Below are 27456 nucleotides of genomic sequence, written 5' to 3' on the forward strand. Positions count from 1 at the left end.
TTATTTCCCTTTTGTCTCCATCCCTTTTATAATAAGCACCATGAGTCTTGGTGCACCCCCCCCAGATCGTTTAAAAGACAAATCAAAGGAAAATGCCCCAAAGCGAGATGTCCAACACCTCCCAGGTGACTTCAAATTGTCCCATGCCCATATTTTCTCCTCTGAGTGCTGCCGCTGTCCTCACCCAGACTGCAAGACCTGCTGCCTGGGGCATCTGTCACTTTGTGTTTCCTCCGACATTAGGCAGAGGGGAGGCAAAGGAAACCCTAAATGACAGCAGAGTCATTCATCTCCAGCATCAAACTTGGGTGCAGTCACCAGCCTGTTTCAGGACAGAGGGTCATCACCCAGGGGGCAAGGAAGCCTTCTTCTGCTCATGACTTGGTAAGCCACAGCAGGGCAGGATGGGGTATCCAAGCGAGAGCATCCAGCTGGGAGTCTCACGCGTGCCTGTCACCCCCAGCTCTGGCCATTTGGGATTTTTGGATCCACGTGGACATTAGAGAGCACAAAGGCCTCAGCTCCCTGTGCAGTCTTCAGCGCCTTCAGGAGGCCTCACCTCGTGTTCCCTTGACTCATCTCGAGGCATGTCTCTCCCGGGTGTCTAAGCAAGGGCAGGTAACTCCTACCCTTTGAGGTCAAACCAGGCTAAAGGGCAGCAAAGCAGATTTGCCCAGATTCCCCAAAGCTGGTGCCCAGTTTTTGTTTTGGTGGAAGGACCCTCATGTAGACCTCAAAGGGGTCTTGGCTGATGGGGAAGTCATCTCTGACCTCAGCAGATGACAGCTCTGGCTCACAGAGCAGCCTTGCAGGGGCTGTAGGGACCGGGGAAGAGGCGTTCATCCCAGCCCAAAGCCAGGGTGCTCCTCTCTGTCCTTCCAGCCCCAAAGCACCCCATGGGGTGAGGCCACACACTTAGGACTCATCTCTGTGGAGAAGGAGGCCCAGGAGAACAGCCTCAGCACCCACAGAGTAAGACTTTTGTAAGATGTTCCTGGAGCGGCACAGCTTTGAAGGTGGTTTCTGGTAGCACCCTCTTGTGTGGAGTCTCGGGTGGCTAGTAATGTGGTTCAGCATGCCCCGCTATCTTCCTCCCAGTGGAGGAGGACTTTGGTCTTTCTCCTCCTCCCAGCTGAGCTGCCTAATTCCACGAAACATCTCTGAAACACGTACATCTCGGGCTGAAGCTGCCCCCGTGGGTTAAAAACCATGAACGAGGAGGGATCTGGCAGAAAGACAGACAGCACAGTTGCATAATCTCCGTTTCCATGGGAAGCGAGAGCAAAATGGAGAACTGTGAGGGAGTTTCCCAAATGCCCATGTCAGCTCTGACTCAGCTTTCCTGCACCCTGGCAAACCTCGCCACTGCTCTGCCTCAGTTTCCCCATCGGGTGAACAAGGACGGACCATACCTGTCTTGAAGAGTCATTGGGATGGGAGGGCTGGGACAAATGAAAAAAGGGCAAGAGCTGTTAAATCTGAGCCAGGTGTGCCTGAAGGATTCAATTAATCAAGTCATCATCATCATCATCATCATTATCACTTCCACTGACATTTGCCCAGCGCCACTCGGGTTGGGTTTGGCTGAAAGGGAGGGAGGGAGAGCACTCCCATTGCCAGGCGGTTTGGCACTCGGAGGTTTAAGCCATGAATAAATAAAGGCTGCATTTGCATGTTCCTGGCTCTCTCCACTACATCTAGTCTCAGAAGCTTCTCTGGAGATTGAGTTTTTATTTTTGGGGGGGGAAACAGAGCACTATTGTGCTGCAGGGAGGTTGCCGAGGGCTGCTTTGGTGGGACAGAGAAGGCGAACCAACCATCGCTGATAAAACATGGCACGACCGCAAGAGGAAAGAGGGCGGAGCTTTTCCCCTCCCTCAGTGTCTCCAATGTGATTTTTGGAGGCTGCAGGTTGTTTCTTACTATCAGAAAAAAAAGAAAAAGGTTGCTCCTCCTTGTTGCTATGAGTAAAGCCCACAGCAACAGCCAGGAAATCAGATAAATTCGCTCTCTAGCCTGTCGCAGAAAACAAACAAAAGCGACCGGAAAATAAAAACAAGATACACAAAATAATCTATGCAAAAAGCAAATAGGTAGGTGATTTAAAAGGAGGCAAACCACTGCTAGCACATTACGAAGCGTATCAACTTCCCATTAGTTGTCTTCATGTAATTCAGGTCGCCACAGTTTTGAGATAAAGCTGCCAGAGCCACTGACCTTGGACAGTCAAAATCATTCTCTCCCTCTCCGCCCCTGACCTCTATGTATGGATTGGTTTAGTCCTCTTTGAATTTTTGACTTTCTAGGCTTTTTTTTTTTTGCCTAAGGCGGAGCGTATAACACACAACCCACCGAGGAGGGCTCCGGCTGCCGTACCATCCCGTGAACCTCGGCTTTACCCTTGTAAAGCTCCGGAGCCACCTCTGCCGCTGGCGGGGGGATGCAAAGTGGCCGCTCCATCCCCATGCAGACAAGTGAGACTTCATGAACCAGGTGAGACTTAACAAACCATCATCCATCCAAGCAATGAGTGATGGTTGAGGCTCGTTTTAATCAACGTGGCATTGCCTGGGTGGTCCCTGAGTACCGGGAGGGACCTTGGCATCCCTCTGAACCCATCCCATGGGTGAGGAGCTGGCGGTGTCTGAGCCAGGAACTGGGCTCCAGTTCTCTCAGGACTTTTTTTTCTTTCGGTGGCTGCCAGGAACGTGCTGGGTGCCTGCCTCAAGCTGGCAGTGAAGCCCTTGTTTTTTTTATTTAAAGCTTCAATGGCTACAAATATCTACTTTATCAAATATCTTCTTTGCCTTAATGAGGTCCCCCACTTCTTGGCCATCATGAAGATTGCTCATTAGCTACATGTTTCTGCGATATGGCCGTACTTGGCATGGACAGTCAAACATCACAGGAGTGCCTTCTTGCGTCATTACTCTGTGTACCAGTTTATTTTTGTCTGGGAGTTACAAATGACTCTATCATGTGTTAATACTTGAGAATTTGAAGCACTTGAAGGTATTTTAGAAACCAAAGGGAGGATGAAATGCAGAAATGAAATGCAGATTCTGCTGGGGTGGGACAGAACGCCCCCTCCGCAGGAGAAGCAAGAAACCCCATCAAATCTGGGTAAAGCTGCTGGGAGGGATTGGCCAGGCAACGAGAAGTGCCACGTCCTCGCATGGCCGGACTGTGGCTTTCTGCCTCGCTCCAGGCACTACTGCTGAGATCAGGTTTTGGGGGGCTTGGAAAAAAACAGCTGTGGCCGTGGGGTGGCCAAGGGGGTTTAGAGATGGATGCAAAGGTCCGGTGGGGAGAGCCCCAGGCAGGAGCTAGCTTTGCCCGTGGGGAAGCGTGAGACATCTGTGGGTTATGCTGAGCCCGGGGACATGCCGAGGTTTTAGCTCGAGGTTTAGCTCCCCACAGCCACCATGGGACCGGAGCATTTCCGCAGCAGCGGCGTTTCCAGGAAGGCCCCGGGGTGGGATGAGGCAGTGCGGAGGGACAGCAGACGCAGCACAAGCTAGGGTCAACGTGACGGCTAAACCTGCTCGACAGCCCCATCCGACCGCAGCCCCTTCCTGCTGGCTGCGGACGATGCCGGTGGCATTCCCGGGGCAGGAGCAGAGGGAGCAAGGATGTATGCACACGCGGGCGTGCGTGCGGGTGTGCACTCGTGCGGTCGGGGGCACCAGCGCCGCGGCGGGCTGAGGTTTGGAGGTGCTCGGGTTTTTGAGAGATGCTCCTAGGAAAGGCAGCACCCGGCAGCCCTGCGCCTCCCCACACTCCAGCTCAGCGGGTTCAAAGGTCCGAGCCTGCGGGCAGGAGGTTGCTGGGCTGGGATCTAACACCCTGTTTGCAAACGACTTCGGCAGGCTGAAGGCACTTGGGTCCCCTAGAAAAAAAAAAGACGGGAACCATGTCTGCAAATCACCAGCAGGCTTTTTGTTTTACCAAGCATAAAGGGATGGTGGGGAGCAGCAACCCCCTTTTTCTTCCGCAACTCTCCCTTTTTGGGACACCAGCGATCTCCGCTGGTGGTTCACCATCACCCCTGGCCCTCCTTGCGTCCCAGGGGAAAGGACAGCAGCACGGGTGAACCAAGTGAGGGAACAGATGGAAACAGAAATAGCCCAACGGAGAGTGGAAAAAACTCAGCCCCAGCCTGCTGGTGCCACCAGTGCTGTTATCTCATGGGAGATATTTCGAGTACCGACTGTCACACCCACTCATCCCAGTGTGGGGCGGCAGGCTGTGTGCCTGTGTGCCCACGCGTGATTTCCATTTGCATGGAGCAAACAGATGGGTTGTGGTTTTTGCCCTGGGGTTGGTGGTCATGGACCTTCTGGGATTTGGGGTTGTCTGTGTAGGACACAGGTATTTGGGTGGCTTGGCTGTCTGTGTGACAGTACTCAGGGGCTATGTCAAGGCTTCTTTAGTGTCATGTAGATGATTTAAAGGAAGTATGCATGTTATTTGGGGAGTTTTGTCATTTGTAAGATGCCACAGTTGAATTTTGATGGTGGTGTTTGGATAGCTGGTGTGGATGTGGGATTTCCCCAGGGGTGCGTTGATGCCGGCTTGCCATCCATCTGCGCCTCTTAGGAAACCAGGAGCTGCGGGGCGTCATGCTGAGAAGATGCTGGTACACAGAGTTTGGGGATGCTCACCCTCGGTGAGAACCCTCCTGGGAATGGCTTCACCTGGGCTGGGAAACCCCAGATTCCTGGGGACGGAGTCAGGGGAAGGATTCCTCCGATTCCCCAGGGGTTTCCAGGTGGTGGGGAGGAAGCGTGGCTGGAAGCAGGAGTCCAGCAGCGGGTGGGCGGCTGGGGCCATGCCGTGGGTCTTTGGGCAAGGTGGGATGGTGGGAGGTGCGTGATGCCTGTGAGGGCAGGTGCGGGGTGTGGAATGCTGTAAAATATTTTTTTATTATTAGTGTTATTATTAGCATTAGCATTGTAGGATGGGGCGTAATTAATGACTCACTAGGTGCTGAAATACTTTATTAAATAACCTGTTCTGGGAAAGGCGTCACTGGCCCGGCTCCCCGCTGCAGGTCTGGCCGGGCTGCCGGGCTGCCCCAGGGTGCCACGTCCAGGAGCCAACCTGCCCCAGTCCCCCCGCCTCCCCTAAACTCCCCCCAGTGCCCCCAAGTTCCCAGGACCCCCTGGCTCCAGCAGAGCTGGCAGCTTCTGGCTGTGGCTCTGTGTGCGTGAGTCATGTGCCTGTAGGTGTGTGTATGTAGGTTCGTGTGTATGTGCATGTATGTGTGTGTATATGTGTATTTCTGTGTGCATATGTGTGTGTATATGTGTGTGTATGAGTGCATACGTATGTGTGTGTATAAGTGCTCGCATATGTATGCATATATATGTGTGTGTATATGTGTGTGTATGTGTGCATATATATGTGTGTATAAGTGCTCGCATATGTATGCATACGTGTGTGCATGTGTGTGTATGTGTGCATATGTATGTGTATGTGTGCATGCATATGTGTATATGTGCAAATGTGTATATGTGCATACGTATGTGTAGGGGTGTGTAGGGGGGGTGCGTGCATATGTGTGTGTGCGTGTGTTCATATATATGTGTGTATGTGTGTGTATGTGTATCTACATGTGTGTGTTTATGTGTGCACATGTGTGAGCATGCATGTGTTTGCATGTGTGTCTAGAGGTATATGTGTGTGGTGGGGCGTATACATGTGTGTGTGCGCAGTTGTATGTATATATATGTTTGTATGTGCATATATGCATGTATGCACATGTATCTGTGTGTATGTGTACGTGTGTGCATGTGCCCCATCCTGGAGGCTACGGGGTGAGCGCTTTCGCCTGGAAGCGGGGGGGTGCAGGGTGCTGGGGGGTGGCAAGAGGCCAGGGAGGCTCCAGGCGCTGCCCTGTTACCCAGCCCCCCGAGTCCAGACCCTGAGCCCCCTTCTGCCCCCCTGCTGGGCACTACACCCCGTCCCGGGGGCGGCAGGGGCTAAGGGGCGATGCTGAGGGCTTTGCACGATGGGGTGCCCCCGCGACCTGCCCTGGACCTGCCGTTTATTCCCCAAGTGACCGAGTCCCTCCTCCCCTGTTGCTCTCAAGCAGCGCAGGGACGTGACCTTGGGGCCGGGGATGACCAAATAGGTTTTCCCAGCCTTCCTAAAAATCCTGCACAGGGCTGTAATTAGCCTCGCCTTAAATCAGAGGGGAGCCCGACACTGCAGGTATGCCCACAGCACCCGGAGGTGTCGGGCAGTGAATCACATCTCGGGGAGCAGCGCGGCACAGCGGGGATGGGGCACAACGAAACCGGGAATGGGGGAGAGGAGCAGAGCTGGAGTGCAGGGGGTCCCGGTCCTGTTGGGGGCAGGAGGGAAGGGGGAGGAACGGGAGCTCCTCCGGCCAAGGAGCTGTTTCTTTTGGGAACACGGAGGATAAATTCCTCTCGAGTTAGGAGCTGATGCTGTAATTCGTACTCAGCAGAGTGCACAAGAATTACTTGCAAAACCGGACCGGAGTTACACATCTACGCTAACTGGAAGTCAATTTTGGAGGCGACCTTGGGATGCAAGGGAGTGCGGGGGAGCGTGTGCACAGGTGTGGATGGATGAAGGGGGTTCGTCTCCCCAGCTCAAGGGGCAGGGGTAAGCCTGCGGGACCCGACCCAGGCCGCTGAGATGGAGGAAGAAGCGATTCAGAGGTTACAATGGGCAAAAACCCTCTCCTGGGATGCTCTGGAGAGGGTTGGGGATGCTGCTGCTGGTGGCTGAGACTGAGAGAGGCCGTGATGCAGCGACTGGGCAGGAGCTGCAATGAGCGGTAATAGGGACCAGAAGCCTCATCTCATACCTACAGCCGTCACCCGCGTCCCTGCCGCAAGCGTTTGCGTGCAGGAGGTGGTCCCCAAACACAACAACGGGTCAGCTTGGCTCTCGGAAGACTTTCCTTGGAAAGCAGGAGCCAAATGCACCCCTGCAGGAGTCCCCGTCCCCTGGTTGACACAAGGCTGAGACCCTGCTTTCAGCAGGTTTTCTTGGATGGAAGTTGTTAAGTACTGGGGACGTGAGGCTTGCGGGGACTCTTGGCAATGACGCTGGCGACCGTGCCCAGCTAGGCGGCAGGTCAGGCGACACACAGGGTGATGCCAAACTTTTTTGGGAACGGAAACAATGCGTGGCCCCAAGCAGGAGCTCGGCACCGGGATTTCCCAGGCAGAGATGCTGCGCAGCGGCAGCGTGCGGAAACGAGCTCTGCCGGGTGAAAGCTGGGCGGTCGTGGGCACCAGCGGACACGGCGTTGTTCTGCTTGCCCTAGCAGAAGTAAGGGTGAGAGCCTGTCGCAAGCCAGATGCAGCAAAGACCTGCAGGGCAGACAGAAAATCAGCTGCAAACGTCCTCTGAACACCCAGCTTGTTTTTTTTCCCTCCAACACCCAACCTGCTCATTTTTCCCTAAACCTGCTTGTTTTTTCCCAAACCTGCTTGTGTTTTCTGCAAGCACAGCCCATGAGCAGAGTGGGCTGATTTGGCTTAGGGGTCCTGTGTTGGGGACAGAGCTCAGTCCAATTCACTGGGGAGTTCTCTGAACGCCTACATTTACCTTTGGGATGGATATGTGATCTTCCATCCTCTGTTTTAACATGCCCACACACTTCCTCTTGAAGAGATCCTGCTTATAGCATTCCCACAGCGCAGGAAAAAAACCTGAACTGAGGGTGGCTGGGGTTCAGGGAGAAGAATTTGGACCTGGCGTGGAGATGACACACTCCAGGCTGGGTTTGTTATCCCAGAGCAGAGTCCTTCTAAAGGACAGTCCCACTGGAGTCACAACGTCCCTGTTTCATGGCAAGGTGCAGAGAAGTGAATGAAAGTGTTTACAGTTATGCAAAAGCCAATCAAAGAGCTGGAAAGAGTACTAAAATTATCTAAGTCCCAAATCTGTGACCTCCTGTTCAGGGACACACATTGAGTGGGCTTTTAAATACCCTGACAACCCGAATCCAGTCGGACCTGGGGTTTGGAGTTGCTTCTGGAAAGGCATATATATATATAAAGGCATATATAAAGGGGATATTTCTCCTGCTCCGGTAATCTGCACGTAGGCTGCCGCTGGCCCAGACCTGCTCCCCGTGCCTGTTCCAGCCCCTATGGGAGCTGGCCAAGCCGGGTCAGGCTGCCGCGGCTTTGCCTTGTGCTCTCTGCAGGTCACGTAGGGGATGTCCACCCCGATGAATCATGAAGTACCAGAGCCTGACTCCGCGGCGTACAGGCAGCTCTGCGCTTGCCCTACCTGGGATCAATCCGGCCGTGCTGCCTGCAGCCTGGCTGCTGTGGTGAATAAAGCTCTTTTCTGGGTGCAGGAAACTGTTCTCTGTCTTCACTGTGTCTCAAAAACGTCGAGTAACTCAGGGTTGTTCAAAAATCCTCACGTCAGAAGGCACATGCAGCTCTGCCGCTGAGCCACCCGAGGCTTAAAACCAGAGAGGGATGGTTTTCCAGACCTGGTTCAGCTTTTTTGCCAGAATTGTGTGTATTGTGCAAACTGCAGCTTATTTTACTACGTGTTTATTTACAGCTGGCAGCTTGCGACTTCGGCATCTGAGCCCAGCTGACGCCCTGGTTACCCACCTAACCCCAAATGGCCCCAAATTCTCCCCATGTCTAGAGTACGAAGTCACACCATACTGAAAACTGGAGCCTGGTATATATATTAAAACCCGATATACTTCATCTTCCCCTCCTCAACTATTTTAAGGTCCCTTTTGGATACAATGTGAAAAACGTGCCGCTGCTTAAGCCGGGGTCCCCAAGAGGCGCCGCAGGCTGGCCCTGGCCAGTGGGGTAATGCCAGCCCCCGGCCGGGTTCATCCCGTGGGGCGAGCTAGCTCGTGGCACCCACGCACGGCCAGCCTGAACATGAAACCACACCGGCCTGCCCCGAGAACTGCATTTTATGGGTTAAAGTTTGTGAATTTGGGTTACAGCCCGCCTGGCTCTGGACAGCCAGCGGAGGCAGCGCCGGGCTCCATCCCAGCCAAGGGAGAGGTTCGGGGGGGGGGAGGGGGACGGGACCCAGCCGAGGGTCTGCGGGGCCTGAGACAGGCGGGGGCACCTCAGGGGGCGACCCTGGGGCCGTGCCCCGTGATGGGCCCGAGGGGCTGCGACCCCCGCCCCGAGGAGGACCCGCTCCCCACAGCCGTGCGGGGCCGGAGCCGCGCTGCCGCCAAACGCCCGCAACCGCTGCAAAAAGCTCCGCTGGCAGCACGACCTGCCGCAAAGCGAGGAAACACCCCCACCCTCCCGCTCAAGCGCGCTCGGCTCCGTGGGCGGCTCCGTGGGCGGGGCGGAAAGGCAGGGCGTAGCCTGCGCGGCCAATAGGAGCCTTGCGCTGGTAAGCGCGGCCAATGGGGAGCGGCGCTCCGCGGCCAGCGGGGCGCGTGGCGCTGCACGCGGTGACAGGGCCCAGGCGGGCGCGTGCGGCGGCGGCCATGGCGGTGAGGCGGCGGCGGGGGCTCCGGGGAGGGGGGATCGGCGCCCCGAGGGCCCGTGCGGCGCGGCCCGCGGGACTCTGGGGCGAGCCGTGCTGTGTTCTCCTCGCAGGGCTCTCCGGAGGCGGCGGCGCAGGGCCGGGAGCCCCCCGCCAGGGGCGCGGCGCGGAGCGGGAAGAGGGCTGCCCCGGCCGGGGCCGGAGCCCTGCAGCCGGCGAAGCTGAGCCGGGCCGAGCTCTACAAGCCGCCGACCAGCGAGGAGCTGAGCCAGCTGAAGGAGACGGAGGACCTCTTCCACTCCAGCCTGCTCCGCCTGCAGGTCAGCCGGAGGCCCGCCGGCCCGGGGAGCTGCCGGTGGCCGCGCTCAGCCTCTCTGGGGGCTAAGCTGGGGGCGGGAGGCCGGGGAGCAGCGGGATCCCGGACTCGGAGCTTTACGGGAGTCGCCTGGGGAACAGACGCCGGGCCGCTGGCAGGCCCCTGAGCCCTCCTGACCCGGTAAATCCGGGCAGCGGCTGCTCCTGTGCAGGAGCTGGGCACGGGGCAGGGACAGAAGGCACAGGCTTTGCAAAGCACCCAGCGTATCACTGATATGTCCACCGTAATTCTTGTTATCAACCCGCACCAGGCTCTGTGCCCCTTTTACACCATTAAAATTGAACCCTTCCAGCACATAACTGTGGAACGGTGGAAGTGCAACCATTGCATCCCTCGTTGCCGTGATTTATTGCTTATCGGGGTGAGCAAGTAACATCACCAGGTGCACCCAGCTCCTGCCTTTGACCAGTTTCTGGATGGGACAAGAGGGTTGGTTTATGTCCTGGGAGCAAACTATCTGTGTTAGGGGGAGGTCAGGCTGGTGACTAGATGGCTCCTTGCGGTTGTAACGTTAGTGATTTTATGAGGAGCAGCTTTGATCTCCTGAAGATCTGCTGGTTTTGGTGGCAGGATCTCTGAGGTCTGCAAGGTCATCTCCTAGAGGTGGTACTCTGTCGTACAAAAAACGTTTCTGAGAGCGAAACTGTTTTTTTGTGGCTGGACCTCACACAGAAGCTGGTGGGATGGAGTTGATCTCCATCCAGCACTTCACAGGAGATGGCAGGAGCTGCGTTATCCTTCTGCCTATGGGCTGACTGGACTCCCAGCTCTGGGCAAGGTTTGTGGAGATGCTCGGGTGTTGTTCCCCAGCTCAGCTGCTGCCCTCTTCACCAGGCTCGTGGTTGGTGCTGGAGGACAAGGTAAAGGGCAGGAACAATTCCCGTGTTACAGCTGCCTTTTGTGGTCCCCTTCCCCCCAACAGATCGAAGAGCTTCTGAAGGAGGTGACATTGAAGGAGACGAAGAAGAAGAAGATTGATGCCTTCCTCCATGAAATTAACAGCCTGCTGAGCGCCATCCCAGAGACCCCAGAAACTGAAGTACGTCCCAGAGGGATGGAGGAGGTGGCAAGACCCCTGTATGGAGCAGGCTCTGCTGTTGCTATATGGGCAGAGGTCCCTGTGGAGCATCTCCCTTAGGGACTGAAAAAATATCACCTTACTTTATGTTGGAGGGAAGAGGGGGATGCTCCATCTTTAAGACCTGAGTGCAGGCGCCTGCAGTTGTGTGGGGAGAGGGGTTCTGGTCTCTGCACGTCTGCTGTTGGTGATGCTTAGAGCATTTCACGTGTCCTGTCTGTTCCCAGCTCACCGACCAGGCCTGGCTCCCCAAGGGCGTGAAGGTCCCATTCCTACAGGTGCCGTTTGGCGTGAAGGGGAGGTTCCGCTTCCTGCCCCCGGCTGAGCTGAAGGTGGTGGGCAGCTACCTGCTGGGCACCTGCATTAAACCGGAGATCAACGTGGACGTGGCGGTGACCATGCCGCGGGTGAGTCTGGCCATGCCGGCTCCTAAGTGGCCTGGGGCCCGGCTGAGCTCCGTCCCCTCCTGTCCCCCACGGCCCCTGCCCTGTCCTCTCCATTCCTGACTGAGGTTGCGGCGTCTGGACGTGCAGTGTGGTGACTCTCAGCAGTCTCACCGCTCACTCAATCAGAGCTTTCAGCTGTTTTGATTTTAGTTCCTCATGAGGATCTTCCTTCTCTCTGCCTGGGCTGAACCTCTTTCACATTGCCAGGGAGATAAATGCTGTCCAGCTTCGTACCCCATTGCACTTCTGCCCCATCTCCCAAGTCTGTGTTACAGGGGGGGTGATATTTGCAGGCTGTTACCCCTCTAGAGCTCCCTCCCCTTGCTGCCCAGACTTGCTCTAACGGGGTTTGAGATGAAGCGACGCCCTGTTTGGCTGCATGGCTCTGCTCTCTCTCCTGTGATCCCAGATCCTGGTGAGCCAGCAGCAAGGTAGTGCTCCTGACCAACTTGAAGCTCCTTGGGGCTGTAGCCGCATGTCTGAGACGGGGCTGCCTGTGGGGCCAGGGGGAGTGGGGGGTGGTGTAGTGCCTCGGGCTGAACCGGGCTCTGCAGGCAGGTGAGGTGGGATTGCCCCGTCCCTCTCTTCTCAGGAAATCTTCCAGGACAAAGATAACCTGAACCAGCGCTACCACAGGAAGAGAGCTCTGTACCTGGCCCACATCGCCCAGCACTTCTCCAAGGAGCAGCTCTTCGGCAGCGTGAAGTTTGCCTACATGAACAGCAACCATCTCAAGCCCATCCTGCTGCTGAGGCCTCAAGGTAGCACTTGAGCCTTGCTCTGGTGTGGGCTGTGAGTGGGTACTGGCGTTACGTGGAGGGTGGTGGTGGTGGTCTCGTACCATGTAACAGGCCCTTTGGAGAGGGGTCAGTCTGGGGCTGTTGTCCCAATTGGTGATAAATTTTGGAGCTTCGATGCTTCCAGTTGTCCTCCCCCTCCACGCAGAGCCCAGTCCTCAAGGTCTTTTCCCCTCCCATCCTCCTCTGCAGCTTGGCTGGGCTCCTCAGCCTTGGCCTTGCTGGCTGGCCCACCCTGTGGGTACTTCAGGGAGTAAAGCAGACCCTACAAAAACATGTCTGTGTCTAGCACTGTCCTTCCTCCCTGCTCTCCCCACCCCTGCTCCCCACCATCCTCTTGCCTTCCCCAGGCAGCTGTGCGCAGCCTGGCTCTTCTCTGAGATGACGTGGGGTGCATGGGCTGCTGGGTGCCGCTTGTTTCGGCAGACCCCAGGCGATAGCGGGTTTGGGTCTGGGGCAGGCAGTGGCGTGGCAAGGCCAGGGCAGGCAGGAGAGTGCTGGGCTACCAGACTGGCCAGTGGGGGTGAAAATGGGACTTGGACATGAGCAATGTGACTTCAGGGTTATTGTTGGCTCTGGGATGTGGTCACTCTCTGCTCTGAGATGATTTCCACTGCTGCTGAGCTTTACTGGGAAGGAGCTTTTTCCTTTCTTGAAGCTGGGGACGCTCCCTGCTTTCTCAAGTTAGTCTCTGGGTCTCTTTCTCCTGCGCATCTGCCCCCTGGTGCTTACAGGCAAGGATGAGAAGATGGTCACCGTCCGACTCCATGCCTGTCCTGCACCGGGTCTCTTCAAACCCAGCCGCTTCTATCCCAGCAAGAACAACGTCCGGACAGCCTGGTTCATGGAGCAGAGCACCCCCAAAGAAGGTAGGGCCTGGGGCTGGGGGAACACAAGGCTGCTCGGTTCAGCCAGAGACTGCACCCAGTGCCCAGAGGTGGGTTCGCTGCAGCCCTTTTCTGAGAACAGAAAGGTTGTGGTTGGGTCCAACATGCTGTTGTCTCCCCACACAGGAACCACTGAGCCCCCGACCCCGCACTACAACAACTCCATCCTCTGTGACACGGTGCTGCTGTCCCACCTGCACTTCTTGTCTAGCGCAGCCACCGACTTCCCAGGCATGAAGGATGGCCTGGCCCTTCTCAAAGTTTGGCTAAACCAGCGGCAGCTCAGCAAGGTGTGTCCTGTGCCAGGGGACAGGGCCGGCTCTGCTCGCCTGGCTAACCTGCCTTTGGCCTGTTCTCCCTTCCTAGGAGTGGAAAGATGGTGGTTTGGTCCTGGTGGGTGGTGTGGTGGGCTTGTGACTCTGATTTGAGCTATGTTAGGTTTCAGGGAGCTCCATCCTACCCTGTGGATTGCAATGAATCTGTGTGTACCGGACAATCGTGTTTCTTTGAGATCCCTGGAATGATGTAGTGGGTTTTTGGGTTTGGTTTTTTGAGGAGAATTCATCCCATTTCCCAAAGAACTTTGAGGTGTTGCAAGGGGATCCATATCCCTGCTTGTTGTACAGGGCTTTGCCTCAATGTCTTCCTGACGGGGCTGGGACTTGGGAGCTGCCCTGCTGGTGATGGCAGAGGCCAGAAGCAGTCATGTGGGGTGGGCTCTGGAGCTTGCGGTGCCTCGCTGAGCTCTTGTTGACTCAGCCCTCCCTCTGTTTTCACAGGGCTTGGGGTGCTTCAGTGGCTTCTTGGTCTCCATGCTGGTTGCCTACCTGCTGATGAAACGCAAGATCGTCAAGATGATGAGTGGGTACCAGGTGCTGAGGAGCACCCTGCAGTTCCTGGGTGAGTTTCCAGGGAAAGACTGGTGGCAGCAGAGTCTCTGTACGAAGCCTGAACACAGTGGGGAAAAGGGGGAATTGTGGCTTTTCTCCCTCTGATTCCGAGACCCTGTGGGTGGGATGGACAGAAGGGGATGAGGCAGCAGAGCAGGGCTGGATGGAGGAGCCCGCAGAGAGGCGGGTAGTGGTGGAGGCCAGCACTACGTTGTAGCACTGTTTATGTTGCGAGACCACAGCTGTCCGTGGTGGTGGCACGTAGCTGTACCACCCTCACGGTGGGGGAGATGTGGACGGCGGCGTGACTTGTTCCTTCCTGTCTGCCCACAGCCACCACTGATCTGAGCGTGACGGGGATCAGCCTAGCGAAGGATGCGGATGCCTCCCTGGTAAGCAGCCCGCCGCGGGGGGCTCGTGCCTGTGTCTGGCTGTGCTGCCAGCGCTGCCTGGGCAGGGATGTGCCTGTTACAGCGACGTCAGGCAGCAACGAGGTGCTGGTGCCCTGGTGTCTGTGCTGCGCCCATGGCACTAAGGACTGTGTTTGCTCTTCCAGCCTGTCCTGGATGACTTCCACCAGGCATTTGAAGTGGTCTTTGTGGATCCCTCTGGGCTGGTGAACCTCTGCGCTGATATGACTGCCAGCAAATACCACCAGGTACCGGGCAGGCTGGGATGGCATCTTGAGATGCTGTCTTAGGAGCAAGCTGGGGCAGGCAGAGGGAGGTTAGACATCCTGGAGGAGGACATTGGACATGGGGAGGGGGTTCAGTGTTGCTCTTTAGGCTTTTAAGATCCATCTCCAGCTCTGAAGTGAATTTTAAGACTTGGATGTAGTGCTGGCTTACCTTGTCTTGCTTGAACGATGGAGGAAAGTTGTTTTCCTCTTTGTGGGCTTGGGTGAAGCCAAGCAGCAGAAGTTTAGCAGAAATAACTGGTTTGGAGCAGAAAAAAAACACCTTGATGACAGGGATATCAAGGAGGGACTGTCTGGCCAGCAGTGACAGCTGTTGGTTACTTAGCTTCACGCTGAAGACAGAGGGTGTCTGGGATCAGGGTCTGCTGGTGACCATGGAGCTGGGGTGGCCAGTGATTGATGGGGGAGCACTGGTGACCACTGCTGGAGGGATTTGCTTTCCTTCTCCCCTCCCATTCACGCTCCTTGCTCAGGTCCAGTTCGAAGCCAAGCGCTCCATGGAAATTTTGGATGATCGGATGGTGGACAGCTTTCAGGTGCTGCTCATGACCGCGAAGCCCATGCTCAGAGCCTTTGACCATGTCTTCCAGTGAGTCTTGCTGTGCTGGTGGGTTAATGCTGAGGAGCCTGTTCAGAGAGGAGCGGGCTGCTTCTGGCTTTGGACTGGGGTGGATTTGGACCTGCCTGGTGGGAGGTGGCCCTGCTGGCTCTGAGATAGACACTGGTGCCTCTTGCATTTGGCCATTCTGCTTTTACTGTCTAGATAGCCTCCCAGGAGGAAGAGGAGAGCAATGCTTTGACCTTTGGGAATGATGACTGTCCCAAGGACCCCAGCATCTCCTGTGGTGCATCCTGAGATGCCAAAGAGCAGTGTTTCTTGTAGCCCCCATCCTGGGCCAGACCCTCAGCTCCCTACTTTATCCATCCTCCAGCATATCTCTCTCTCAGAAAGGATGTGGTGGCAGAGGTGGGTGACCAGTTTCTCTCCTTCTCCTGTAGCCTGAAGCATGTCTCCAAGCTGCAGGCTGCCTGCAAGAAGATGCAGCTGCTGAACGAGTTGATGGATTGGGGTGGGAACTACGTGGCTGCGGCCCTTCCCTTCATTGTCTCGCTGCTGGCCCGTGGGCTAGCGGGGAGAGCGCTGCTCGTGACTCACTCCTTGCCCCAGATCCCCGAGGTAATGCAGCTCAGCAGTGACGCTGCATCCTTTGCAGCATGTGGGGTCTCGTGTGTCCCTCGTGGCACTGCTGGGCACGGGGAGGGGATCTTTGTTTGCTGGGGAGGGGACAGGCCTGTCCCCTTTGTTGGGATTACAGGACCTCAGGCCCTGCACTGGGGTGTGGGGTGCAGCTGGGAGGCTTGGTCTGGGCAGAATTCCTGGCCCAGCAGTGGGGCAGGGTGAAGACAACTGGTTTTCTCATCGAGGAGACCTATTAAATGAGGCTTTCCCTGTCCGTGCTTGTCGGGGCACCCAAGAGCATGTAGCAGGAGGTTCATCTAGCAGCCCGATATCCTGGGCTCATTTCTCCTTGCGCTTCATGTTCCCCATTTTCCTGCAGTGGCCGATTGACGCTGAGCCCCCGAAACACAAGGATGTTGGGCCTCTGGCATTTGGGCTTCTGTTTGTCCCCGAGTTTGCTGCCAGCACGCTGGAGAAGGGACCGCAGGCTGATCACCCTGAGGTGAGGGGAGCCCTGCTTGTGCCGAGTGGGGTGGAGCAGAGCTGGTGTCGTGCTGTGGTTGCGGATGGCTGCGGGGCTGGCTGGCATGGTTTGGCCGGCCCCAGTGGTGACCCATGTCCCTGGCCTGGCTGGGCCAATGTCCTCCTGCAGGCCCAGGACTTCCGGACCTTCTGGGGGGAGAAATCGGAGCTGCGGCGGTTCCAGGATGGCAGCATCTGTGAGGCAGTGGTGTGGGAGGCCGACACTGTCTGCCAGAAGCGCCTCATTCCTGAGCAGATCGTCAGGCACCTGCTGAAGGTGTAAGTTGTACCAAGCAGCAGCTAAGGCTGGGAGACCTGCAGCTGTGTGGGGTCACTGCCGTTCTCCTCGCTTGTGCCACGTCCCTGGTAACCCCGTTGTCAGCTTCGTGCTTTGGGGGACGTTGTGGGTTGTTTTGGCTTTGTGAAATCTGGGAGTCATTTCAGTTGTGGTCCTGATGCTGCGAGCTGCTTCCAAAGAGAAGGTGGGGAGGGCAAGCACATGGTGCTGTAGTTTCTGCTGATGGCAATGCTAAGGGCAAGGAGGCAGCATGGTCCTGCCCTTACATGCAGATGGGATGTTGGGACACTCGTTGGCAGAGCTGGAAGAGAAGCCATCTGGACCTTGCACGATGTTTCATGAAATTCTCTGAGACCCTGTAGTGGTTCACAAGGTTGGATCCCCCTACAGCATTGGAAAGCCTCCCTGTAGCAGTTTAGACCTTCTGCCAAAAATGAGATCCTCTTGCACAGAACAAAGGGGTTGCCTGGGCCTCTTTATCCTGATTCAAGGAGGGGTCTTGTGAGGAAAGGCTGAACGTTGGCAGCTTCAGCTTTGAATCTTGTGAAGCTGAACGGGTTGTTGTGCCGCTTTGGGTGGAGAACTTGGGCATGGGAGGAACGCACGGAGATTGGTCTTCGTACCACGACCTTCCTGTATGGAGGGATTCCTTGGTCTTGGACTGACCCTTGCTTGTGGGCACAGCATGCAGCATCAGGATGGGTGCGTTGATGTGTCGTAGCTCTGATGTTCCCTTGCCTTCTTCCACGTAGCCACACGGACATTCCTGAATCCTCCATCTGCTACACTGGTGCCCTGTTGGAATCTGTGATCAGGACTGGGCAAGAGGTACAGTTGTTCCCCCAGTGGGGCTGTGGGTTTCTCAGGGAGGGGAGGTATGGGAAGGCCTAAGGGGAGGTCATTTTAGGCCCCAAGGCAGCTAGGTAGTTCCCAAGAGAAGGAAGCAGGGGTAAGGAAAATGCCTGCCTGTGGGCGCTTGGATGGGCAGCGTGGTGTTCTCCTTGGATCTACTGAGCCTTTCATGCTAACCAAGGCATAGCTGCTGAAGTCTTCTTGCTTTGGTAGCTCCCACACCCCATTTTCTCCTGCAAACATCCCACTGACGTCCTCTTTCTGCTTGTGTCTGCTATGTCCACATTGTCTGAGGATATATCACTGTCCCATTGTGCTCCTCTGGCTGCAGCTCTCAGGTCCTGCGTCCTTCAGGACACGGGCCAGACACTCCTGTGCCTTCATCCCGTAGGCCCACCTGGGAAACCCAGAAGGATCTTTCTTGTCATGCTGCAAAGTGCTAGATCATGCCCACCGAGCCCTCCCTAGTGCTGCAGCTGAATGTGCATCTGAAACAAAGAAAAAGATGCATCTTGGAAGCTGGGAAATGTCCCCTTCCCTACTTCTGCTCTCCAGCTTGTGAAATTAAAGCCTGGAGATGAGCCACGAGCACTTTGGCACCACTTTGCTGATCTTTGGTAAAACCAGCTTTTTACCTGGTTGTTGGATGGAGGAGGAAGTTGTTTCCTTTCCCCTTTTTAAGAGCAAAGGGGACCAAATCTGACTGAAATTCAATCTCCTGTGCCAGGACCAGTTGTGGTCTGGGCAGAGCTGCATGTCAGATTTGGGAGGAGATGCTAGTTTGTACAGCCTGATGTGTGGTGAGGCAGCAAAATCTGTGTTTGCTGTGTCCCTGCAAGCTAGCCTGGGGTGAGCAGGGAGGATAAACTCTGTGCTGAGAGGGGATGCACTTTCCCAGAGGCGGAGGGGCAATTAGGAGTCCGATCGTTGCCAGTCCTTGACAAATGAAGGAGAAATTTGCTCTGCTGTGCAGGGTAGTGGGTAGGGGTGTCTGTCTCTGCTCCTCCAGCTGCTTGTTTGCAGGCAGCCTGGGGAGTCTGCGGTGGTCGAGGGACATGGGGGACAAGGGGAGATGGAGGGTGCAGCCAGGCGGGACGGGGGTTTGTCATTCGTGGCACACCCTGCAGAGGGTGCTGCTGCTCTGCTGGAAAGCCCAGGCTGTCCGGGTGCATGCGGCTCGACTCAGCCGTGTCTGAGCTGAGTGGTTTGGTGTTGGTGATCTCTCCTCCTCCTCGTTCAGGCTCCTCTGCTGTGCTTTGGAGAGGTGGAAGCAGAAATTCTCCTTTTGGTGCTTCTCATCTGCCCTCCCCAGGGCTCCTGCGATGCTCTGGATATTTTCTGTCTTTGCTTTTGCCGTGCTTCACAGCTCTGCCTTGGCTAAGGATGTAGTTGGAGCTGTTTTCTGTTAACTGCCGCCTCTGTTGGCATCATGGTAACCAGCAGAGAGGCAGTAGCAGAGCTCTCACCTTGGCAGTGTGTGATCTCTTTACCCTCAGATCACTCTTAGCTTCTCCCTTCCTGGGGAGAATGCTAGCACTACAGCTCTTGGTGCTGCCTTAGTGTCTTGCACAGGAAATAATTTCACTTGCCACTTGAAACGCAGCCTCTAGGATGCCTGTGGCTGCTAGGGAGCCACAGTCTTGCCCTTGGCTTCCCTCTCTGTCTTACCTCCCTATTTTGCTGAGTCCTCTTGCCAGAAGCTGCTCCCTGGAGTGGCAGTCCTGACTCCTCGGAGCTTGGCTGCGATGCCAGCCTGAAAGGGAGGCGAGGTGGGCGTCTGTGCAGGAGCGGGAGAGGCGAACGGAGAGGCTCCCTGTGTGTCTGCAGGCATCAGGGACGGGCGAGGAGGCCATGGTCAGCGTCGTCTGCTCCTACGATGACCTGAGCCGCAAGCTGTGGAACCTGAAGGGGCTGCCGCTGACGGTGACGGCTGTGCAGGGCGTCCATCCAGCCCTCCGGTACACGGACGTGAGTGTCCCCGGGCATAGCCCACGCGTGCGGTCGGCGAGGAGCTGGGAGGAGGCCCTGGGCTCAAGGGGCACAGAGAGAATTAGTCACTCTCTGCTTTTGTGGCTCCCGTCCTCTTCTTTGCTGTCCTGTCCCTGGGGCTGGCTATGCACAAGTTGGCCAAGCCCTCCGTGCTTGGGGGCTTTGCTGGAGCAGGAGGTTTGGGGTGAGGGGTGTGCGGTGCTCCAGGGTTTCTGCTCCCTGTTCTCAGTCCCCGGGCGGCTGTTCTCTCCCAGGTCTTCCCTCCCATTCCCATGAAGCCAATTTATTCCTTCCATACTCGAATCAGGACCAAGCACTTGCTGCTTCCCTCGGAGGAGAAGCCCTGCCCGGCCTACATAGCCCCTTTGAAGAGTAAGTGGGGAGAGATGTGAGCAGGAGGTGATTTGGCGGGGGGAAGCGGAGGCACGTGGTGGTGCTGGCTCCGTTACTGCTGTGTTGGTGTGCCGCAGGCAGGAGCAGAGCGCCGGCTCCTCCTGCTCTCCCGCTGTAACCTCTAGTCCCAGCCACCCCCATCCAACACTTCATTTCTGCGTGGGGCTCACTGGCCTCCTGCTGTCCCTTTGCCCCCAGTCATCTGCCACATGGAAGGCAGTGGCCAGTGGCCACAGGACAAAGAAGCTATCAAGCGCATCAAAGCAGCTTTCCACCTCCAGCTGGCTGAACTCCTCCAGCAGCAGCACCAGCTAGTTTGCAGACCTGCGGTCACCCACACCGACGTGTACAAGGTAGGGGGGCGACGGGGACCTTCTCCAGACCTGACTTGTTACCAAGGAGGCAGGAAGGGGGCTGTGGCAGTGGTCCCACTGGACAAAACCAGGAGTTGGATGGTGAGCCTAGGAAAGAGCATAGTGAGACTGCGCTGATGCCAAGATGCTGCTGTTGCATACCTGAGTTGCAGCGTAGCATACCAGCCTGCTTATGTTGGCACCAAGCCTGACTTCACTTTCTGCTCCCATCTCAGGACGGCTACGTTTTCCGTCTTCAAGTAGCCTACCACCGGGAGCCCCTGATCTTGAAGGAAGTGGTCACCCCGGAAGGGATGCTGAAGTACCAGGATACAGAGGAGTCTCGGCAGCTGGAGCTGGAGACGTTGCATCTGCCCTATCTAACGAGCTCCCTGCATGGGTAGGTGAGGTGGGGGGTGTCTGGGGGGCCAGGACACGGGACGTGGTTGGAAGCCAGAATGGAGGTGCCCTTGGATGTTGGAGGGCGATGGTGGGGAGATGGTGTTCCCATGGCACACCATGGGAAGTGGCCTTTCTGCCCACCTCGTGAGAGGCTCTGTGGGAGGATAGAGGGATTAATGTGGGTGGGGGTGGTGCTGGTTGTCCCTGTTGTCACATCCGAGGTCACTGGTATGGGGAGACAAGTACCAAAGAGCTGCGTGGTTAGAGAGGAGCATGTGGCAGCACTTCCACTTGGGTCCCCCAAAATCTTAACACCCACAGAGAGTGCCCTGATGCTGCACACGTGTTCCTGGCAGACATTTGCCCCTCTCTTCTCTCCTGCCAAATGCCAAAAGGGCGTTTTGGGTCCTGGGATGTGTGGATTGAACAGTGGCTTGTCTCCCTTCTCGCAGGCTCCAGCAGCAGCACCCCGTCTTTGGCAGCGCTTGCCGGCTGGCCAAGCGCTGGGTCAGCGCCCAGCTCCTGAGCGACAACATCTCTGAGGAGTGCGTGGACCTCCTTGTGGCATTTCTCTTCCTCCACCCGGCCCCCTTCACGCCACCCAGGTGAGGATGAGGAGGCCGGGCTGGCCCGATGGGGATTTAGTGCTTCTTTCCTTACCTGGGGTGGAGGAGGGATGGGATGCTGCTAGAGCAGGAGGTGCTGGGAGGGTGCACAGCAGTAAGCGTGAGGCCCCTGTGCTGCCAAAATGCTGTTCTAAGCCCTGTTGGAAGCAGCTGGCCAGAGGAGGTGGAGACTCTCCATGCTCCAGGGCTGTGGCTTCCCCTGCCCAGTGCACCGCAGAGTGAGAGGGGAAGGAGGTAAGGATGGGAGCAAGCATCTTCATGGCCTCTGGGTGCTGGTGGCACAACTGCGGTGTGTCTTGTGCCTTCTTGAGGACTGGTGAGGCCCCTCGTCCTGTAGGGGATGGCCAGGAGAGGCAGGGGCGAGGGCTATGTTGTGGCTAGCAGCACGCTGGGGCTCCTGGGTTCCCTGGGAGGGATGTTACAATGGTGCTGGTGGCTGCAGCTTCTCTTCCTCCTAGAGAGGACTCCCGAGGGAAGGGTGAGTGGTCGGCCGCTGTCGTGGTTTAACCAGGACAGCTGCTGAAAGGGGAATTGGAGTAGCATAGTGATAAATAACCCCGTGGGGCCAATTTCTTGCTGGCCCCTGGTGGGGGGACTGTGGCCCAGAGGGATTGAAATGAAGTTAAACGGAGTGTTTTTGTTCCATGTGAAGCTAAAAGGTTACTCTGCCCTGCACTTGGGGTCCGGTTTCCTTCCCCAAAGTAGCAAGGAGTAACAGCCTGATGCCTGGAATGCTTTCCTGTCTCCTGAAATACCCTGCTAGCAGGTCTGGCTTCATGCACATGTTGTGTCACAGGGGAAGAGGCACAGTGGGAGCTTGTTTGGAGTTGTTTGGAGCTGCACTGTAGATGGGAGCAGCCCTCTCTCCCTCTTGCTGCAATACTGGGAGTCTGAGTTGGAGTAGTGGGAGACTGGGCGACTGGGGGCAATGTTTCGCTTTTTGCTGGTTTCTTTTACCTGGGGAGGGAGGAACAAGGGGGAAAGACTTTCCCCAGGGATTCAGAGAAGGGGAAGTGCCTCATACTTATTCTGGACTTCCCTCTCCCACCACGGACATCCCATCTTGGGCTGCGTGTGGGCTGGGCATCGCTAAGTCACTCCTGAGCCCCTCTTGCTGCTAAGGGAGCACATGAAGGTGTTGAACTGTTTTGTCTCGCCTGCAGCTCTCCCCAGGTGGGGTTCCTGCGCTTCCTCGACCTGCTGGCAACCTTTGACTGGAAAAACAACCCTCTGATCGTCAACCTGAACGCTGGCCTCACAGGTGAGCAGGCAGCACGCAGGAGAGCTGCGGTGTGAGGGTCGTGAGCCCTCCTTGGTCAGCGCCGGGCTCCAGGGTCTTGGATACACGGCAACGTCACGGCTTCTGCCTGGGGCAAGGAGATTTTCCCCTCACTTACTGCTGTCCTGCCATGCTTTTGAAGCCCTCTGCTCCTTCGTAGGTGGCATTTTTGCTTGAGGCTTTGCCCTGGCTCTTGGGGGCCAAACCTTCAGTTGTGCTGGGAGAGCAGTCAGGCTCTTGAACGGAAAGTTTCAAAGCCTCCTGCGCTGTGTCTGCTTTGAGAGCACTGCTGCACCACTCATCATGGGGATGATCATCTAGTCCTCGATTTCAAAACCAGCAAGGGGAAATGGCTACAGTCCTCCAGGTTTTGTTACCTCCTGAGCATTGAGAATTTCCTGGTAAAGGTCTCTGGTTTCCGAAGGAGCACGTTGGCGCATCCAAGCGGACCTATGGTCCTGCCCTCTTCCTTGTGTTTTGTCTGTTGATCGTCTTTTGGATACGTGCCATCTTTCCCCAGGAGCCAGAAGAGACCATGGGATTGTGTTGGCTTTGGATGGTGGTGGGCTGGGGGAGATAGCTACACCCAGCTTTTAAAGCTGATTTATAAGAAAAGGTAAAACTGTTGGTAGTGGTGTGTGCAATGCCGGAGAGAGCAGCTGTTTCTCTGGGTTTCAGCACTCCCTCAGCTTTTTCGTTTTTGAGAGAGAGAATTGAGTTTTGGAAACTGATATTTTTCTCCCCTCCGGCTTTTTTTAATGAACTAAATGGGAAGCGTTTTTGGCCAAAGAGCTATTTTTTTCCCCACTGGAGGCGGGAAAAAAAAAGTACTCTTTGTGTACAAACTCTGTCGTTAGCTTGTAAGGTGAGTTCCCAGCCCGTGTCAGTCCCATTGCCTGCCGTGTCTTGAGCCGTGTCTGGGCCTGCCTGGGTGGGTTTAGAGCAAAGGTTCATCTAGCCCTGCATCCTCTCTCCAAAACTTCCTGCAGGCAGATGCTGAGGGAAGCATGAGAGCAGAGCAAGCCCATGGCGATGGAGCTCTGGTTGCACGTGGACTGTGGGATCAGAGGGTGGGAGAGGATAAAGCCTGTCCTACTACCCTGTTCTGGGCTGTGATACGTGGGCGAGGAGGGCTGTGGATGGGGCAGAACATCTCACCCGTCTGCCTGCCCTCACCAGATGCTGACTGCACAGAGATCAAGAACAAGTTTGTGGCTACTCGCTCTCGCCTCCCCATCATGTTCATTGCCACCCCAAAAGACAGGTGGAGCTCCATGTGGACTCAAGAGCGACCCTCAGCGCAGGTGAGCTGGGCCCTCTGTCCTTGCCTCATGGTGGCTGCTGGCTTCGGGCAGTTCCCTGCTCCCAGTGCTGGAGCCAGCTCCAATGGCCCTGTGGGTGAGCAGGGTCCCTGCTACATCCAGGACTGTCGAGTTTCACCCTCCGGCTTTCTTCTCTCCCCAGATCCTGCAGCGCCTTCTCGTGCTGGCCTCAGAGTCTCTCCGCGCCCTGGAGGAGCAGCTCATGGACCCGCTCAACAGCCAGGATGTGAAGGTAACCCCTTGGGGTGCCGGCACAAGGGTTTTCAGGCTCTGGCAAGGCATACTGGTCTTCAGTGATGATGGCTGGGATGTGTTAGTAGGATTCAGGCTGTGGCCATACGTGGTTGCCCCATGTTGAAGAGCAGCAAGGATGGGAGCTGGGAGGCTGGTGCCCCACTGCGCTACCCCACTTCTGGGGGACCCAGCTCTGGATAGCAACTTGGGGTGAAATATCATTTGACTGGGGAAAATTTTGTTTTGTATTCTCTGGTTTTTCTTGGTGCGCGAGCAAATCTGCAATGTTCCCGTGCTGAATTGGTCGCATGTCCCTGGCATGTTTCCAGGGCTGCTAATCTGTTTGTAAGCAAAACGTGGGGATGGGAGGAGGGAAAAGCCTTTCCAGTGAAACTTGGAGTTGCCTCCTCTTCCCATGTATCTAAGAGGGTGCTCCAAGTGTTTTTTTGTCTGCGTTTGAATCACTTGGGGTCATGCCCGCTCTCATGCAGATGCAGACATGGATTTGTGAGGTCTGTTTCTTTGCTCCCGGGTGGGGTACAATAAGTCATGGAGTTGGTCAGCTGGGTGGTAAAGGGGGTCTCTGTGGACCAGAGCTGGAACTCGGTGCTGATGTTCTTCATGTCTGTTCTCCCCAGCCTGGCTATAAACCAGCTCCAAGCAGTGGGTTTTCTGCCAGCACCAAGTTGGGTGGTGTCCCACGCCTCTGTTCATGTCCCTGCATCAGTTATTCCACAAAAACGTACACATAGTTTTAAGTTTTTTTCCATTTTAATACAGCTGTATCCACTGTGATAGATCCTGCCTGTCTGAATATTTGTGTCTGGGATTGTTCCCCTCCATTAACGGGGTTTACTCTCACCCTCTGTCTGCTTGATGGAAGATGCTGCTGCCCTCTGGGGCAACTCCTGTTGGAGAGATGGGACTGTCCTATTATTACACAGCTCCTCGTGTCCCCTGGGTGTTTTTTGACTCCTGTTAGCTTCTTGACTCCCCTCTTCGTTCTGAGACTCTGCCACATGCGTCATGGTCGCCTGTCTCAGCTCACCGTCTGTCCCCCTCTCGACTGCTCACCCCACCGTCGTGCACTCAGGTGGGCTTCCTGGGGTCTCTGCTCAGGGCTGGAGAGGACCACATTGGCCCTGTGGAAAGCTCTTCTCCAGGGACCATGCCCAAGTCCTGGGGACAGCGGTTAGATTTTTCTGCTGATCTGGGAAACCAATAGGGTAGAGGGTGTAGTCCTTTTGGCTAGATGTCTGATGTGGGTAGGGAGCATCTCCCTTCTGTAAGGGTTGAGTTTGCTGTACAGTTGGGCAATTGAGTGTGTCCTTCCTGGTGCACTTTGGTGGCCCAGAGGGAATGGGGTGGCCAGTATGTGCTGGAGCTTCCCATGACTCTACCACAGCTGTGTTTTTCCTGTGGATGTTTTGGCAAACTTCTGACATTAATCTCACAAAAATTTTGCCTTTGGTTAACTGCTTTCTAAGGAGAAGGGAATAAAATGCAAGCGAGGACTTAGGAAACCTCTCTCATCTCTCCTGCTCGCCTCTGTCCTATACTGAGTAGCACTGGTCTTTTCTCCCTGCAGATGGTCTTCCGCCCTCCTTTGGACTTCTACGATGTCCTAATCCACCTGAATCCAAACCAGATTCCTCGACATCTGGAGAGCGTGGACCGGCCACTAAAGTCATTTTCCCGGGGTGTGGTGAAGAACAGCACTGCAGTGAAGATCCTCTTTCCTGTGGTGGATTATGACCCTGCACAGTGCTACCTCCGGGAGCTGAGAGTAAGCACGGCCCTTTGGGGAGGCGCAGGGCGCTACCTGCCTAAGGGGGAGCTGCCTTCTGGCATTCAGGTCATTAGTTACTTGCCAGGACCTAGTTGGTGACATCTTTATGTATTTTTGCATGTGATGGTCACTCTTTGTGTGCGTCTGAAATCGCTTCTTCAGCAGAAGATCTGGTGAGTGCATCACCCATTCCATGGAAATGGGAGTGCTGCTGATGCGAGAATGACCTCAGATACAAAGCACCTGGAGCTTTTGCTGAAGAATATGATATTTCAGTGCAAGAGTATCTTTAAGCCATTTGTCTCTAGTCCGTTAATTGACTTTTCTTGGCTTCTTTCACCAACTGCGGTGCATGATGGACAGTAGCTACCCATATTTTCTGGGGGGATGTACAGGAATCTGTGGCATGGTACCAGTAGGGCTCCTGCTGTTAGGCCAATGGTTGCATGAGCCATAGAGGCTGAATATTGGTCACAGGATGGTTTCTCTGGGGCTGGTTATATGCATGATGGCCGAGGAAGTTGGTAATGTGGGTGTATGGAGAACATCAGTATCCAAAGTTATCAACCCAGTGCTTTTCCACTGTGTAGCTATGCCAAAGTCTCAGCAAGCTGGAGAGATAGGCAAGATGCTGGGTGGCAGTGGTGATCCACACCGGATTTGGACAGCCGGTACTTTGCAGATGTGCAGCCTCTGCCTTTTTGGCCCTTCCCAGCTTTGCGTGCAGTAGCTGAGTAAATGTTAGTGTGCAGAGAGGTGGGGCTTGTGATGCCCTTTTTTCAAAACCTGGCTCAACTTTCAAGTGCCATCATCCCTTACCCACAGAAGTGTTGTCAGCAGTGTCAGAACTGCCTCAAAAATCATAGGCTGGCTTTGGCGGGAAGGGTTCTGTGGAGGTCTCTGGCCCCGTTCCCCACTCAGGGCAGAGCCAGCTTTGACGTTAGAGGAGGCTGCGCAGAGCCCAGTCCTGTTGAATGCCGACTGTGTCCAGGGATGGAGATTTCCCACCTCCCTGTCCCAATGTTTGGCCACCATTGTGAAAATTTGTTTCCTCATATCTGACTGGGATTTCCCTTGTTGCAGCATGTGTTGGCTGTTCAGGTCCTTGCGGCAGCCAGGCTGTGCTAGTGGCAGCTTGCTGGAAGGCAGAGCTGGAGCTGGGGGAGCTCCAGCTTTAGCTGTGCTCTCCTGGCTGGCCCCTCCCAGTCCTCCTGGGCAGCATGGCAGGTCAGAGGGCTTTTCTCTTGCCCTTCTCCTGATCGACACGCCAGGAGGGTTTTGTCCACGTTCCCGTGTGCTTCTCTTGCCTGAAGATTTGGTATCGGCTTCTCTTCAAGCTTGTGTTGGGGAAGGAGGTGTGCCTGCAAAAGCAAAACAGTTTTTGGGTAGTGTCTCTTCTCCTCCTGGGCTGCCTCCTGCAGGCTCTGCAGGGTGTAGGATTTGCTGGTCCCCAAGTTGGCTAATCCTGCACAGCCACTGAGCGTTTCTCTGCTGCCACTGCCAGCCTCAGCGGTGGTGGCAGCTGCAAGGAGGGACAGCAGAAAGGGACAGATCTTGCCTCCAGGTCCA

At 55.8% G+C, this 27456-nt stretch overlaps 1 protein-coding gene across 1 annotated transcript in view; it reads left to right on the top strand.

Moving 5' to 3' along the window:
• The first annotated feature begins 9478 nt into the window (after positions 1-9478).
• The window catches only part of LOC142075838 (nucleolar protein 6-like), a 28370-nt gene continuing 10392 nt past the window's right edge, over positions 9479-27456 (top strand). Inside the window, exons 1-24 of the mRNA XM_075137821.1 lie at positions 9479-9484; positions 9591-9797; positions 10776-10892; positions 11159-11338; positions 11970-12138; positions 12909-13043; positions 13188-13351; positions 13841-13961; positions 14285-14343; positions 14508-14609; positions 15122-15237; positions 15648-15825; positions 16208-16330; positions 16481-16629; positions 17401-17476; positions 19328-19468; positions 19744-19861; positions 20081-20235; positions 20472-20635; positions 21090-21242; positions 22427-22524; positions 23722-23846; positions 24007-24096; positions 25687-25884. Of these exons, the coding sequence (XP_074993922.1) occupies positions 9479-9484; positions 9591-9797; positions 10776-10892; positions 11159-11338; positions 11970-12138; positions 12909-13043; positions 13188-13351; positions 13841-13961; positions 14285-14343; positions 14508-14609; positions 15122-15237; positions 15648-15825; positions 16208-16330; positions 16481-16629; positions 17401-17476; positions 19328-19468; positions 19744-19861; positions 20081-20235; positions 20472-20635; positions 21090-21242; positions 22427-22524; positions 23722-23846; positions 24007-24096; positions 25687-25884 (3144 nt within the window). The remainder of the gene's footprint in view (positions 9485-9590; positions 9798-10775; positions 10893-11158; positions 11339-11969; positions 12139-12908; positions 13044-13187; positions 13352-13840; positions 13962-14284; positions 14344-14507; positions 14610-15121; positions 15238-15647; positions 15826-16207; positions 16331-16480; positions 16630-17400; positions 17477-19327; positions 19469-19743; positions 19862-20080; positions 20236-20471; positions 20636-21089; positions 21243-22426; positions 22525-23721; positions 23847-24006; positions 24097-25686; positions 25885-27456) is intronic.

Source organism: Calonectris borealis, chromosome Z (genome assembly GCF_964195595.1).
Source record: "Calonectris borealis chromosome Z, bCalBor7.hap1.2, whole genome shotgun sequence".
In the NCBI taxonomy this organism is placed as follows: domain Eukaryota; kingdom Metazoa; phylum Chordata; class Aves; order Procellariiformes; family Procellariidae; genus Calonectris; species Calonectris borealis.